The sequence below is a fragment of the Thermobia domestica genome, chromosome 11, assembly GCF_964235325.1.
Source record: "Thermobia domestica chromosome 11, izTheDome1.hap1.1, whole genome shotgun sequence".
NCBI lineage: Eukaryota > Metazoa > Arthropoda > Insecta > Zygentoma > Lepismatidae > Thermobia > Thermobia domestica.
This window is the reverse complement of record NC_137464.1, coordinates 180,281,583-180,296,760: the sequence shown is the minus strand read 5'-3', so window position 1 is coordinate 180,296,760 and position 15,178 is coordinate 180,281,583. Positions and strand designations below refer to the sequence as shown.

At 34.9% G+C, this 15,178-nt stretch overlaps 1 protein-coding gene across 5 annotated transcripts in view; it reads left to right on the top strand.

Annotated features, from left to right (window-relative positions):
- The window catches only part of wge (BAH domain and coiled-coil containing protein winged eye), a 253,125-nt gene that overhangs the window by 223,774 nt on the left and 14,173 nt on the right, over positions 1-15,178 (top strand). For 4 of the 5 annotated variants that reach the window (XM_081731404.1, XM_081731406.1, XM_081731405.1 and 1 more), the window contains 5 exons: positions 979-2,653; positions 6,753-6,932; positions 9,588-9,748; positions 12,256-12,714; positions 14,851-15,178. In XM_081731404.1, coding sequence (XP_081587530.1) covers positions 979-2,653; positions 6,753-6,932; positions 9,588-9,748; positions 12,256-12,714; positions 14,851-15,178 — 2,803 coding nt within the window. The remainder of the gene's footprint in view (positions 1-978; positions 2,654-6,752; positions 6,933-9,587; positions 9,749-12,255; positions 12,715-14,850) is intronic. The other variant, XM_081731407.1, reaches the window with a different exon arrangement.

The window sequence follows — 15,178 nt, the reverse complement described above, 5'->3', positions numbered from 1 at the left end:
TGGCCTTTCTCTTTCTTTTGTTTACCTTCACTAGGTTTTTCTTTCTTTAGAGTGAATTCAAATACACAAACATTTCATACTCACAACGAATGGCCAAGGCTCAGCGGAGAGCATTAGCTTAAGATTCGGCAGATGGTATGATCCATCCCTCATGGTAAATATTTCGACTGAGAAGTTTACCAAGATTCTTCCTCAGTATCACTATGGTAATTTTTCGGCCCTATTGACTCATTTCCCTCATTTCTATACTCTGAGCCTCGGATGTTTCAAAGCCTTAAAATAAATTCAAATGTAGTTGAAGTAACTTAACACTACTATACTGTATCGATGCTAAATTAATAGTGTTAGTTTTGAGATTAGATTTGAAGGAGAGGTATTAATTAGTATGTCCTGTTGAAAATTCATGTCACCACTGATTTAGTGTTTTGCTTAATTCCTACAATGTAATTTTCTCAGAAATGCATATTTTGACGAACAGATATAAATCTGTGATAAAAGAGGTATTCACTGACAGAACTTACTGAATGGAATATCTGTGGACCAGTCCCACAAACTCCTGACATCTCCAGCAGAATCAGTCTGTGTATGTGTGGGGGGCACTAGGGGTGCCAATAATTAGAGCAAAGGGGCCTGCCCCCCAGGCCCTCCCTTGACTCCGCCACTGAAAACATTGCTATAGATACTTGCATTGGCCTGCATTTCAGTTTTCCCTTAAATCTTTCTTTTAAACTAGTAACGCATGGCGCTTGTTTCACAACCCACATTTATCTTTTACTAATATAATCAAGCCAAATAGGTTGTGTCAGTGTACGTATATATCTATATTGAAGTTGCTTCTGTTTTAAATTCATACTATTTATGAACAGGTAATATTTGCTAATAGTGCTAACAAAAGCAGGAAATAAATATTTTGTGGACTTTTTATTGTTGTATTGCCTGTATATTATAGGGAGTGATGATATATAATTCTGTTTATAGGGAACCTCACCTGTTAATCCTGCCGACTCATTAACTCCTCCACCTGAAGTCACCAGCCAGTCAGAATCCGAAGATGGAGTCCATGAAGCAACTGACTCCAACAGCGGCAGCGAATTGCCAGATTCCAAATTAGGAGGTACAGGAAGAGAGTGTGTTGAATCCGAAGTACAAGTTCAAGACGCCAGTAATCAGACAGAGACTCCACCAGTGAGTGAAGATGAAACATTGGAATCATGCACATCCAGTTCTACGGATGTAGTACTAAATAGCAGTGCAGTGACAGATCCTGTAACCGTGAAAGCTCCTGAAGATAACTGTAGTTCTAAAGTGAAATGTGGGATGGAAGTAGAAGTTTGTTGTGGGAAAGAGGGTAACAATCAAACTGAAGGCTGTGAGAAGATTTCCGATGTCAAGGAAGACTTGGTAGACTTAAGTGGCTTAGAGTTGCTTTCGAACAGTATAGAACAATTTGAAAGTCATCAGGATGACATGCCTCACCTTGAAAGAAACATTCCAACCAACAACGTGGAGAGTGATCGCAGTCCTTGCAGAGACATTGACCAAGATACAAATACGAACAGCAGTCAAGAGTGTTCAGAATCTCCGCCAGTTATTGATCGTGCATTACCCGACATTAGTGCCGAAACACCGCAGGATAATTGTGCTGAGGGAAATGTAGACAGTCCATTATCGAGTAAACAAGAAACTCCAGAGGAACCAAGTACAAGTACGCTAGGAGGCTTGGGTCTCCTCTGTGCATTAGCTGAACAGAGATTTCTGGAAGAAATAGCAACTGCCCCTGGTTCGCCCTCTGAATCTGTTGATCTCAATTCACCGTTGCCTTGTTCGTCACGTACGCATGACAGTATAGAATCTGACAGTTCATCTAAGTCAAGTGCCGACAGTAGTAATGTCAAAGATATCAACCGAAATTATAAGAGTCCAAAATCAGAGAAAGAAATTAAGGCTTTCATTGCAAGTAAAGTGTCTCAATACCATCAGAGTGGAAGCGGTTATAAGACACCACCTGGATTTAATAACCCTGACCTCATGGACGCTATGGAATTGGACATGCGAATGCGCCTTGCTGAGTTGCAGAGAAAGTACAGGGAAAAACAACGAGAGCTTTCAAAGTTACAACCAAAGAAAGAAAAGGATGAAGCCTGTCCTGTGAAACGAGGACCTGGGAGACCTCGCAAACGTAAGATTACAGTAACTGGAAGAGGGAAAATAGGCCGGCCGCCAAACAACAAAAATAAGGACAACCAGCAGCAAAAAGAGCTTTCACCGCCGATACTCGAGAAAGTTACCGAAATAGAGAAATCTTTCCTTGCCAGCGAAGACGATATAAAAGATGCTCCTAAACTTAAAGCCTCCAAAGAAATTCTGAAACCACCCACATTGACTGCGAATAAAATACTGACTTCTTCCAAATTCAAAACCACTTCATCTACAAATATTCCTAATGCACGAAGCTTCAAATTACCTCAGTGTAACGTTAATTTAGTGAAACTAAAGTCTGTAAGTACAAAAGTGAAACCAGGTTACAATACCAATTCACCAACAAAAGAAGTGTCGTCAAATGCTGTTAGCAGTACAAGTAACGAAGCCAAGGAAGAAGAAGACACACAGAAATCTATACAAAAAGAAAACATCAACGAAAATAATGCCAAAGGTAAGTTTAATTGAAACAGGGTTTCTATATAACGGTGGAGATAACTGTTTTCAACTTACTTTAACCTATGTCTTCTAAAAATCATATGTATGTGATGTCATATTAATACATTTCATAAAATTTATGACAGCCATTAAACAAAAGAATTTATGAGGGATGTTTCATAAGAATTGTCTACACTTCTAATAAACTCATTAACACAACATTTTGCTCCTGTAAATATATCTCAAATTTATAGATGCATATTTCAGCCACTTACGAAAGTTTTTATATGTCGGGCAAATGTGGAAAATAGCCTAATTATGTTAAGTACCTACACGTAATACACAGATGTTATTGGTATATACGTGCATGGATTTAGCGAGGCTTCAGTAAATTCTCTCTTTAATCACTAACTATTAGAAACAGTGTATTTAGAAGTTTTTGTTCCACATTTGCCACCCTAGGTTATCAATTATCCAGAATTATTATTATTATTATTATTATTATTATTATTCGGAATACTCAATTTGTATCAACTAACAACTGACATAGAGATTTTTAACAGTTACTCAGCATTTGACAGAATGATTAAATAGGTCCTTCAAATTAAAAATAGGAATAAATGCCATTCATTGACGTTTGTTTTCGTTACGTGTTTAGTTATTTTCGTGTGTAAAGTTGAGTTATTGCTGCATTAGGAACTCGTTCAATGAATCAATTTATTAAAATGCCGACATGCTAGTAGACCATATATGGTATGATTTTAGTGCAGATTTGCCAGTAAACACGGTTTTCTGTTTCTTCTTCTTCTTCTTCTTCTTCTTCTTATTATTATTATTATTATTATTATTATTATTATTATTATTATTATTATTATTATTATTATTATTATTATTATTATTATTATTATTATTACCTTGCTATATACTGCTATTGCGAATTTTCATTTGAGTTGAACAAACGTCGTAAGCTTGAGTTTTCTAATCGTATTTTTATTTTTTCCGCTTTATCATTCCTTGGATTGTTTTTGTGTCATACATATGAAGTGAACCTCCCTTTTGGTTAAGGGAGACGGTGATTAAAGCAAATGATTGATGATGAAAGAATTGGTGGAATGAAAAGTGAGAGGAAACGGGATACTCCGAGAAAATCCGCAGACACGATGTTGGTATGTCATACATTCACATTTATCATTGAAATGTTCGTAAGATACAATCATAATACGATGAAATTAAAGTTTTTTTTTCTCGCATTACAGCAATAACTAAAAATAAGATTAAACAACTGCTGTCACTCTTTATACAATTGAGTTCATAGAAAATTAGATTTGCATTGGAAGAGTAATTATTTGGTTGAAATTTTCATAATACTGCCACATTAATAACTGCAGGTATCCAAAAGTATATTATTGCTATCTAATCAGTTTGATAAAAAATGACCAACAATTGATATTAAAGAAAACATAAAATTATAAGAGAAAAGTAATGACGTTAAACATAGAATTGAGTCGTAAGTGGCTGAAATTTTGCTCGTGCTCATGTTCTTGTTGAAAGGGAATAATCATCTTTGAAGTAAGGAGTCTTTCTTTAAAGAGCCCTATACTTAATACCTAGACCTACAGGTAAAACATCTAGATACTGAAATTTGCCATAAACATTTGAAGAATAAAACAAATTTGTCAAGAATTCCGTAAAAATCACATGAGAGAAAAAAGTACAGAGGTATTTTAAAGAAACATTTTTTAAGAAGGAAGATATAGATTAGAGTTTGTACATCAAAAAATACAATTTGACGTGACTTGTTATACTGAATGAACATAAAATATTTCGTAGTAAAATGCACTTTACACGTACACATTATAGCATATCTTCACATCAAAGACCTTCGTTACTGAAGTAGAAAAACAGTTTTCTACTCCAGAATTAAATGAGTTCCTGCATCACTGGAGGTAAATTCTGCGTCATCCTTCATAGAAGTAGAACTGAAATTGGAACTTCATCTGACTTCAGAATTTCACAATTTCTTATGAATCATCTTAATATAATAATCAAGAAAAATGAGGGATAACTTAACTGGAAGTAGTAAAACTGTGACATCTGTTCACAATAATTGAATTAGAAGCTTTTAAATTTGTGCCTATTAGCTTTCATTTTCCTCATACTGTCTTGTTTGGCCTTGGCTGTTATATGTTAATTTAGATCTATGATTTTCTTGTTTTTCTTTTAAAAGAAAATGAATATAAAAATAAGAATAGCAGATCTCTGCACTTCTGAACTAATTGAATTTGCAGTTGCATGATTTGTAATAACCCAGCAAATGTTTAATTATTATTATTATTATTATTATTATTTTTTTTTTTTTTTTTTTTTTTGTCAACATGGTCATATGTGTTGTCTCTCTGCTATCACTTACTTTATTAGAGGACTGAAATACAACTTCTAGTTGGTGAAAATAAATAAATGAAAAAAAATATATTGTTGGAAATAATTAGTTAACCCTCAATGTGTTTTATGTAAAAATCTGTATAGTTTTATTATATATTTTCCACATGGGCAGACTTTTATCCTACAGAAACTTGCTATATACATATGTAGCGAGGTAAAAGTAGGGGTACGTAAAGTTGCTGTAGTGACTGTGCCTATTACACACATGACTTAAGCCAATCCTATCGTTTAATATCGAAAAAAAATCAAACGTATGATCACCGTGTTGATAAAAACGGTGAAAGGAATCTGTTCCATACTGGTAGATCTACATTCACACCAAAACTTGAAATATGCAAATATCTCCAATTGGCACATCTGTCATTCCAAGAAAGAAGTTCCCGCGTGGCCTGACAGTCGGTTCATGTTACTTGAATTATATTCCCATTAAGGAAGATGAGGAATAAGGGGTTTAGACGTTGATTTAGGATCACGAGAATGCGTGTAGCTAATTGGAACAAGAAAACCAGAAATAAGTGTGTTGAGAGTAGATACATTGATTACTTATCATCCAAATATATCTCACTGGCCAGAACCCCTCATGTGCTGCAGCGACATTAACAACTTTATTGTTGCTGTTGTCATTAATTCTATAGCAATGATTAATTTGCCTGTGGGAAATTAATTCATACTTTACTCGATTATGCATTCATTCACTCGAATATTGTTAGTATTATTGTAGTCATGATTCAATAATGTACATGGTAACCCAGCCTTCCCCGCTGGTCTAGTAGCTAGTGCGTGAGCCATTGGTCCACGTGGTCCCGGGTACAATTTCCGGATGGGATAGCATTAAAAAAATAAACACAATCCCGTAGTTTGGATTCCACCTTAAATTGTAGGTCCACGTATCACACAACTTTGGTGTTGAAAAGTATATAAATCTCAACAAACAAACTTGGTAACAGTGTGCAGATCATAGCAATCTCGTGTTAGAACTATACGACATATAGAAACGGCAGTAAACAATACATTCCCCATATTGTCGTGTGCTATCAATATTATTGTAACTGACGTACCCTTGTTCCTTGCTTATACTTCAATTATATACAGACACGGTTAAAATATTGGACGCGTTCGTAAACTGCAAAATAATACAGATAAAGGAGAGGTAAATAATACAGATAAAGGAATCTTACCGACACATTTGGTACGGAAGTAAATCTTTCCACCTTGTTGGAGAGTAACCTAGGTTAACAAAATAATTAAATGCTGTCAACTCGTGCTGATAACAGTTATATTTTATATGTATTAAATACAGATTTTTCATAGGCATTAAGGGTTAATGAACTTAGTTTTTCTTTGAATTTTACCAGTTAATGTTTCTCGTACCAGTTTGCCAGTGTCTGTTTCTGCTATCCAATTCAGGTTTTTCTTGTGCTTTGTTGCTTTATCTGCAGCTAACAAAGAAAAGTAACGTAGATATACAGATAGATTTTTTTTTAAAAAAAAGTTTTAAAAAAATTAAAAATTACATTCTGGGATATAGCTTGCTGGCCTTGTTGAGTAAAATCTGGTAGTCACTTTGAGTTGGTATGTAGTGAATCTATCATAGTGTTCTTTTTTTAAGTTGGCTGGCTATGGGTCAATAAGTTTTGCTTCAAGTATACCACTTGCACTGTTTGCTTTTGCAGTAGTGTCCTCTTCTGCCTGGGACGGAAACTGGCTTCAGTGCGACTTTCCGTTCCGAAGGGCTTTAGCTTCTCCAGTACGAACGAAAGCGTTTCTACAAAATCCGAGCCAAGTCACTAAGCAAAGTTTTTCTTGTTTCACATTTGGCTCTAAACATTTTACACCATCACTGTTTTATAATGGTAAGTGTCTATGCACATGCTTAATCACTTTTAACACATAAGTTTTTTTTTTTTTTTTTTTTTTTTTTTTTTTTTTTTTTTTTACGTCTAATAGTTTTAATGTTTGTGTTATGTATTTTTGTTGTATTGTTTTGTATTTCGAGTATATTGTGACGTGGTATTATTTGTGGTGTCGCATTGTGGGGACAAGAAAGTGCACTTCGAAAATTGTCCGTTTCCATGTTTTTATTAACTTCGTTTGCAAGAAAGGGAGTCTTGAAATGTCAAAATATTTTTTTTTAAAAAAAAGACCTTTATGTTTCTTTACATAAAAACTTACATGAGTATCTAAGATATTTTGGTACATGAGTTGAGAAGTATCAGTTTATCCGTGTATAAAACGCAATAGGTATTTGCAGAGGTAGTGCGGCATCTGTAAAAATAAAGTGGATGGACATAGATTTGAATTAAACAGGACTGTACAATATCCGAAGTGATTCCCGTTATTTTAAGTTTCTTGATGTTTATAGTAATAGGTATCGTTTACTTTCAACATATAATATGAACAGGACTGAAATGCAAGACTCTGTTCGTTTATGTTGTCAAAATATATTGCAACACTGACTTAATGTAATTTTCACAAAAGAGCTCGTAAACCTTTATTTACTTGAAGTCTTTTCACACATTAAAAAGTAAACTACAGATTTTCTAGTAGGTTGTCAGAGTAATGATATTGTAATTTATGAAAACTTGTTACTGAGTTACTAGTAAATAACTTATTTAAAATTATTATTGAACTAGCCCTGTGAATATTTCTGACCTCAGTAATAAAATGAATTTTTAAAATTTAAATTATAATCAAATTCTCCGCATATTGTATGAAGTGTTGGAGCTTCCATATTCCAGATGATAACAAACAGGATCAAATTGAACCGTTTCCAGTTCTTTAAATACCTGTTTATTCCTGTTTTGTCAAAGTAAATAATTGTATATTGCATTTATCAATACAAAATATTTGCGACTTCAGGAGACAAATGAGAACTTTCTTTTTTCTTTTTTTTTTTCATTCACAATTTTTATATCGTTAATGAGAAAACTTTTTAAACTATAAAATAATTTTCTGTAAATAGTGTGTGCAACTGAGGACGTTTCAGCCAGTGAAATGAAATAAAGTATTTTGTAGTACATAAACGGTGTATTTTTTGTTACAAAATACGTTTTTAAAAAAGTAAATAAGTCTTGAGTTTATTTAAATTTTATGTCACAATGCAACACCATATTTTAAAAAATGCTATTCATTCTCATATTATCAATCATGTTTATCTTTTGCTTATACAGTTTTATTATTGTTACTGCAATAAAATGTTACATTGTATGTATAACATTAGCAATGTGTGGGTATATACTATATACATTTAGCATGATCATATAGAGTGCAATTTGAAGTAAAAGTAGGATTTACTAGATTTGAAAACATTCTAAACACACAAACTTTCCGTAGCACTTGGTGCTGTAATATTTCAGATGTAATATTGCTTTCTCTTCTGGTTCAAGGAGTGTGGCATTTCTAGCACAGGGGCTATGTGAGACATGAATCTGCAATTTAACGTGGGATCCGAACCACAATGAACTTCCACCAGCACGCGAACCGGGTTCCTTTAAACGCGGGAAACTTGATTTTGTTGTTCGGATTCAACATTAAACTCTAGGTCCTCATATAGCCTTTATGCTAAACAAGTCCATTAAACTCCAAATAAGTAAACGGAAAATTAATAATTGAATTGTACTCGTGCTTTTAATGGTGGATTTCCTGTAATTTTTAAAACCTACCTTTTAACTGTAGGATCAATTGCAAGACAAACTTTGCGTGAGCAATTCAAAAATTAAATCTCTTAAAATTAATTATTTAAAATCAAATCTTTGACTTTAACGTCCCACGACTATATCCTTTAGGCTAAAGGAGACGGAGGCAAGTGAATAGTGATGGAAGGATTAGTAGAATGAGAATGTGTGAGGAAATGGGAGTACCCTCGAGAAAACCCACGAACACGATGTTGTTCACCACAAATTTACTTTGTTCGGAATCTAACCAGAGACCCCACGCACCAGAGGTAAGCGCTCTACCACTGAGCAATCGTTTAATTTAAGACAACAAAGATTACTGTAATTAATAAATTCATCTTAATAATAATGACAAAATATATCTTTTTTCGAAAGGCAACAAATGGGTGTTAACGTGGCTATAGTAAGTTCGATTAGTCAATCCTGAACAAAATTTAGGTGTTTGTTGTTTTAACTCCATTCTATTATGCCTTTTGAATGAGTTGTTCAAATAAAGTTTCTTTTAACTTGAAGAGGGTTGTATTAGCGACTATTTCCAAATTGTCGAATTCGAAATACATTAAACAACAAGTTTGTTTACGATACTACCAAAAACTATTTATTAATAGTGGTTTTTACTAGTCCTCTTACCTATTACACTATTTTGTAAGAAAGGAAAGAAATACTAAAATCTTCCGAGGACCTTCATCATACACCTATAAGAGTATGCTGACTTAACATTGAACATGCTACGGAATTACCAAATTTACGTTTTTCATTTTTATTAAAAAGATGTGAATTAATATATATTGTATACATGAAGATATCCATTTCTATTTTAATATTTATCTTTAGATGAGAGGCACGACAAACCAGGTCTTGAAGGATCATCGCTGTTGGGTTTGGATTCCTTATTTTGGTCCATGAAGTCTGATAAAAATGAAGATGATAACGGAAGCACTTCGCCATCCTCGAAAGACGATGAAAAGCCTTCTTCAGACTCTTCTCCACCTGAGGTATATTTGTTAGACAATAAATTGTGCCTTTTATCTATAGTATACTAATATTTAATTTTTAATAAGGTTATTTCTTAATTCATTAATTCTATGCTTAATAAGATGGGACTTTGATTGCTTTAGGAACATTTTGTCATACTTAACTCCTATCATACTCTTCCTATGTCTACTACAATATTCATACATTTCGTCTGAGATTGTGTTGATCTCAGATCACTCAATCCATACTGTAAGGGTGAGGCAAAAAGATGTTAACATTAAATAGGGTAACTCACGTGAAATTACAAGGCAAGGATTTAGTTACAGAATTTCAATTGGGCACCCATCCCGCTCAATGCACCTATGAAGTCTGTCTATTGTTGATTGTATGGCCCTCTTGGCCATTTGGGCAGGGATAGTAGCGATGACCTGAGTGATGCGGTGCTTCAGGTCGTCCAAGTTGGTAGGTTTTGCTGGCATACAGATGAACAGTTGTGTTTGTTTACAGTACCGCTAATGTGGAATGTTTCTTCGTTCAGAAAACATGAACTGAGTGTCTGGCTCCATGCGCACCAGTTCCAAGATAATTTGTGCAGCATTCACACGTGCTTATTTGTCCACGTTTGTGAGATGCTACACAATCTACCAGTGATATGGCTTCATTTCTAAATCACGATGTGAAATTCTAACCACTGATCTTTGAGAAATGTGTATCTCTACAGAATGTCTTCGCGAGGACTTAGTTGTGCTGACTACCGTCACTCCCTGGACAAGGGTGATATTCTCTTCAGTTCGGACAGATCTCTTTCTACCACTGTTTCCCTTGTAATCGTCTTGAACGGACCTCGTCCTTACAAACTTCTCGTAGATCCTACCAATTGTCAGGCGCGAGGGTACATCCCGTCCGGTGCAGACTGTGGCTTTTTCTTGTACAATGCTTGAGGACTGAAAAACCTCCATCCAGGCAGCTGTTTTCCGTCGTTCTTTAATGGAATATCGCCACGCCATGTTTTAATCTGCAAAACAAAAACAAAAAACACCCATTTAATGTTAACATCTTTTTGCCTTACCCTGTATAAAGAAGGTCATCTCCTTTAGCCACATTAACCACTATGAGGAATGATTCCTCTATATCAGTGCTGTCGCTTTCATTTCATTACCTTTTTTCTGGAATTTTTTCGTGAATGTGTTACTTTTCCCCCATTTTTCATCGAGGTGTTTTTTTTTTTTTTTTTTTTTTTCACTTGAAGATTGTCTAAGACACTCACTTCTAATTGGATGCTCTACAACACCATGTTTATGCTCCCATTCTTAGTAACTACAGGGAGGGAACAAAAAGTTGACAGGAAACTTGGCATTGATAAAAGACAGTAGTGGCAGATAAACAAGACGTAGTCGATGATTTTGCAGATACACTACTCGTAGAATCATGGCTAATCGTACACTGCCAACACGCTACATTGCTCTACCTCCTCTCCTCCCCTTTTCTTCGCTCAGCCTGTTCTCTCTATCCTATCTCTGAGCGTATAAAAACGTGCTCCGACGTCATACAACTGATAGTTGGAAATAGATCTAGCGCGTTGTTTAATGTACAGTCTGCAGCAAAAAACCTGTAACATGAGCATGTAAGTTTATTGTGAAACGACGAACTCTTTTCCTCCAAAATAAGTGTGTAGGGGAGGACGCCGAGGTTTCTCCTGGCGTGATTCGTGCCACTTAGATGTTATGTTGAGTCCCTGCGCTGTTAGGCGTAGTTGCACAATAAACTTACATTTTCATGTTGCAGTTTTTTAATTGCGGACCGTACATACTAGTTGTATATACTATCTGGACTGGCGTTTAAGCCTTCCTAAGTGAATTTGCTTTTGTACAAGATCCGAGTATTCTTGCTTTTACTGCTTTCTTCCGTAATCTTGTTCTCTTTCTTATGAATGCTGATAATATTGTTGTTTGTTTTCGTATTTATAGCATTCAGACTATGAAATCATTGTAATCTCGCTCCAAGTTAATGTCGTTAGATATCTTAGTTTCGTAAGCACACTCTTCATACTGATATAGCTCTTGTTTCACACTTGTGAACAATATTGACATTCCTCGGGCCTCAGCACATTTATAAAATATTTGTATGTTTTTACTAAAGCACCAACTAGCCTGTAAGCTTATTATCTTAAATATGAAGTTGCATTTGGATCATTTGTTTTTGAGTTGTACATACGGTGAATTTAATTCTCACTATAAAGAGCGAATCGAAACGGAATATATGAGAATACTGTATGTGTTGCGTTTTAACATAATGAGGGTAAATTTTGCGTTAGGTACTCGCTTGTATAGTCATATATTTTGTCTGATCATGAACTTCTTTTCTGTATTCTAAAGCCATGTAATCTGTATCTTTTCAATCAACTTAGTTTTGTTCGTGTAATAAGTGTTTGTGATATTGTTTTTAAATTGTTCTACCATCCTGTTATTTTAACTATTCTTTTTTATGCAATATGTAACATTAAGTTGATGTATCATTTTTATTGCAGAGTCCAGACGTAGGAGTAGTAAATAGAAAACGCAAATTGACACCTATGACCGAACACGAGACTTCAGCTTCGGATCTTGACACACCATCATCCTCCAACTACAATGCTTCGTCATCATCCAAAAAACGAAAGCCTGGCCGGCCAAAAAAGCACTCGCCAACAAAAGAAGAAGCCACGGAAACAATCGTAGCAAAGAAACCGAAGAACATAAGCTTTATCTTGAGCCAACCTTTCCCATCGAGTTCATCATCTCATAAGCCAAAGATCAAACCAAAATTAAAAGCAGAAGCGAAAGTGAAATCATCGTTTTCCTGTGATGAAGATGATTGGCCTCAGAGAAAGTTGCTGGAGGACCCTGTATTTGATTACGTAGATCGAAAAAACAATTTGGCCTCTCCAACTCTGAGATCAAACTTCGATGATGGATCATGGGATGGAGATGAAACTGAAGTTATCAAGGTATGGCCATGGATTCACTTTTTCTCTCAGATTAGTATTTGATGAATATTCTTATAAAGCCACTTACACAGTATTTTCTTCCAAAGGCTTCTCCAGTTTTGTACCATGCATAGGCTTGAATATATATATATATATATATATATATATATATATATATATATATATATATATATATATATATATATATATATATATTAAAAAAAGTATTTTTCTTTTCCGTTAACGCTGGGTTCCTAGATCGGAGGTCGCTACTTTTTCCGTTCAAGTAGCTCCCCAACTGTCCCCACGACGTTAGGTGTATGCCACAATACCAACGCCATTTGGTGAGTACGAACCGTCACCCACGTGTCCTATGACCCAGACACGACACTGCGTGACTTCGCTGATCACACGAGAAGCGGTATTCCAGTTCGGTTAGAGCGTTAGTCTTATCATATGTTAATAGAAAAAGTCGAAGGAAAAAAATGATGTCACGGAACCAATGGCATAATGATACATATTCAGATCTACCTGCAAACTTTTTTTTTTGAGCCCCTAAAATATAATAAAAATTTGTGGCACATTGCAGTAGAGAAAAATACAAGTTAGTTCACTATTTATCATTACTATGCTATATTGTCTGTAGGTATTATTCAGTTTTATTCAGAAGATAAATGAATACTTTTGTGCATCTGCATTTATACTGTAATTTTACATAATAGGCAAGTATGCTGCCTGTTCATGAAATCAGTCTCTCCTGATTTCACAACTAGAACATATGACAACACTGGGCGAAAGGAATGTAATATGGGCGAGAAGAAGCTGATATACTATCGATGATATTGGTCGGTTTTTGAGGCAGTGAGAATTTTTAACAGTACCGACTCCATCACAAAACTAAAATATGGAGTTGCTGTAATTGATATTTTGATAATTCTTTTGTTCTGCCCATAAAGAATACTTAAGACTATCCTACAAAATCGCTATAATCTGACTTTTCTTACGCAGAAATCAAAAAAAGTATATGGGCCCCTAATCCACGACGGGCCCGCCTGCTTTGCAGATTCTAACGTTACGCCGCAGCCAGGGGTAAAAGTGGATCTGAAAAGGTAGGGGGGACGCATGACGTCACGCCGTCCCCTCGCGTTACCCCTCACTTTTGCCCCTGGCCGCAGCTCGAACAACTAGCGGGGAATTGATCTCTTTAAATAAATAGTTAACATTCTTGCCATGGTGCCGGAAACTTGAGTGCAGTTTGTGGTGAGAACATATATGGTGCGGATTCTACATTAAACTGTAGGCTTTGGTGCATAAAAGGAAGATTTAAGTTAAAAAAGTTAAATGTACACACATACATGTACCACTCGTTAGTGTTTTGTATTAGTATACATAAACAAAACAATCTTACATTAGTTCATTGTTAAAATGTATTTTTTGTCCATTTGAACTATTGGCAGCCAAAACTGGAGTCAAATAAAGTCTTCAATTCAAAATTTGAATGAATATGTATAACCATTTTGATTTCATCAACAAATATAAAATTCACTATCAGAGATAAACGTAATAATGTGAATAGGTAAAATTAAATCTAGTTCCTATACGGAAAAGATATTCACGCAATTATTAAATCTGTTCATTGTAACGGTTATTTGTTCGGTCTTGTTTCTAAGACTTTGTGTACAAGAATAATGGAATTCTGTTTAAATACTAAATCTGAAAATATGGTGAAAATTAAAGCAAGTAAGAGAAAGGATTTTTTTTAAAGTTTGTACCTTCGTTGTGAATATGCAAAACCCTGACACACACACTATAGTGTGTACTTGTATGTATATATAGTATGTACTTGCTTTAATTCTCACCATATTTTCAGATTTAGTATTTAAGCAGAATTCCATTATTCTTGTACACAAAGTCTTGGAAACAAGACCGAACAAATAACCTTTACAGTAAACAGATTTAAAAATTGCGTGATTATCTTTTCCGTATAGAAACTAAATTTAATTTTACCTATTCACATTACGTTTATCTCTGATAGTGAATTTTATATTTGTTGATGAAAAGAAAATGATTATGTATATACATATGCCATTATGACAGCATCTTCATCACATCTTAAATTTATTTACTAATTTAGTATTTTCTATTGCTTTATTTCAGTCGCCCAAGGGAACCTCTAAGTCGGCATCCGAAGCACTGAAGCCAACCGTTAAGCGTAAGGCATCAACGAAGGGAAAAGCAAGTGTCGTGAAGAAGAAGTCTCAGCCCACAATACGTGAAAAGAGGAAAAGCACGGAGAAGGCGGCAACTTCCCAAGAACTTATAAAATCTCTGAAACGACAAAGCAGAAGTAGCAGTACCGGGAAAAGCGGAAGTGTTTCCAGTTCTAGATATCAACAACAACACGACACTGATAATCATGAAAGTAGCTTTAGTGAAGGGGAAAATGTGCCTTTGATTGCCTTGAAAGAAAGACCTAGTACTCCAG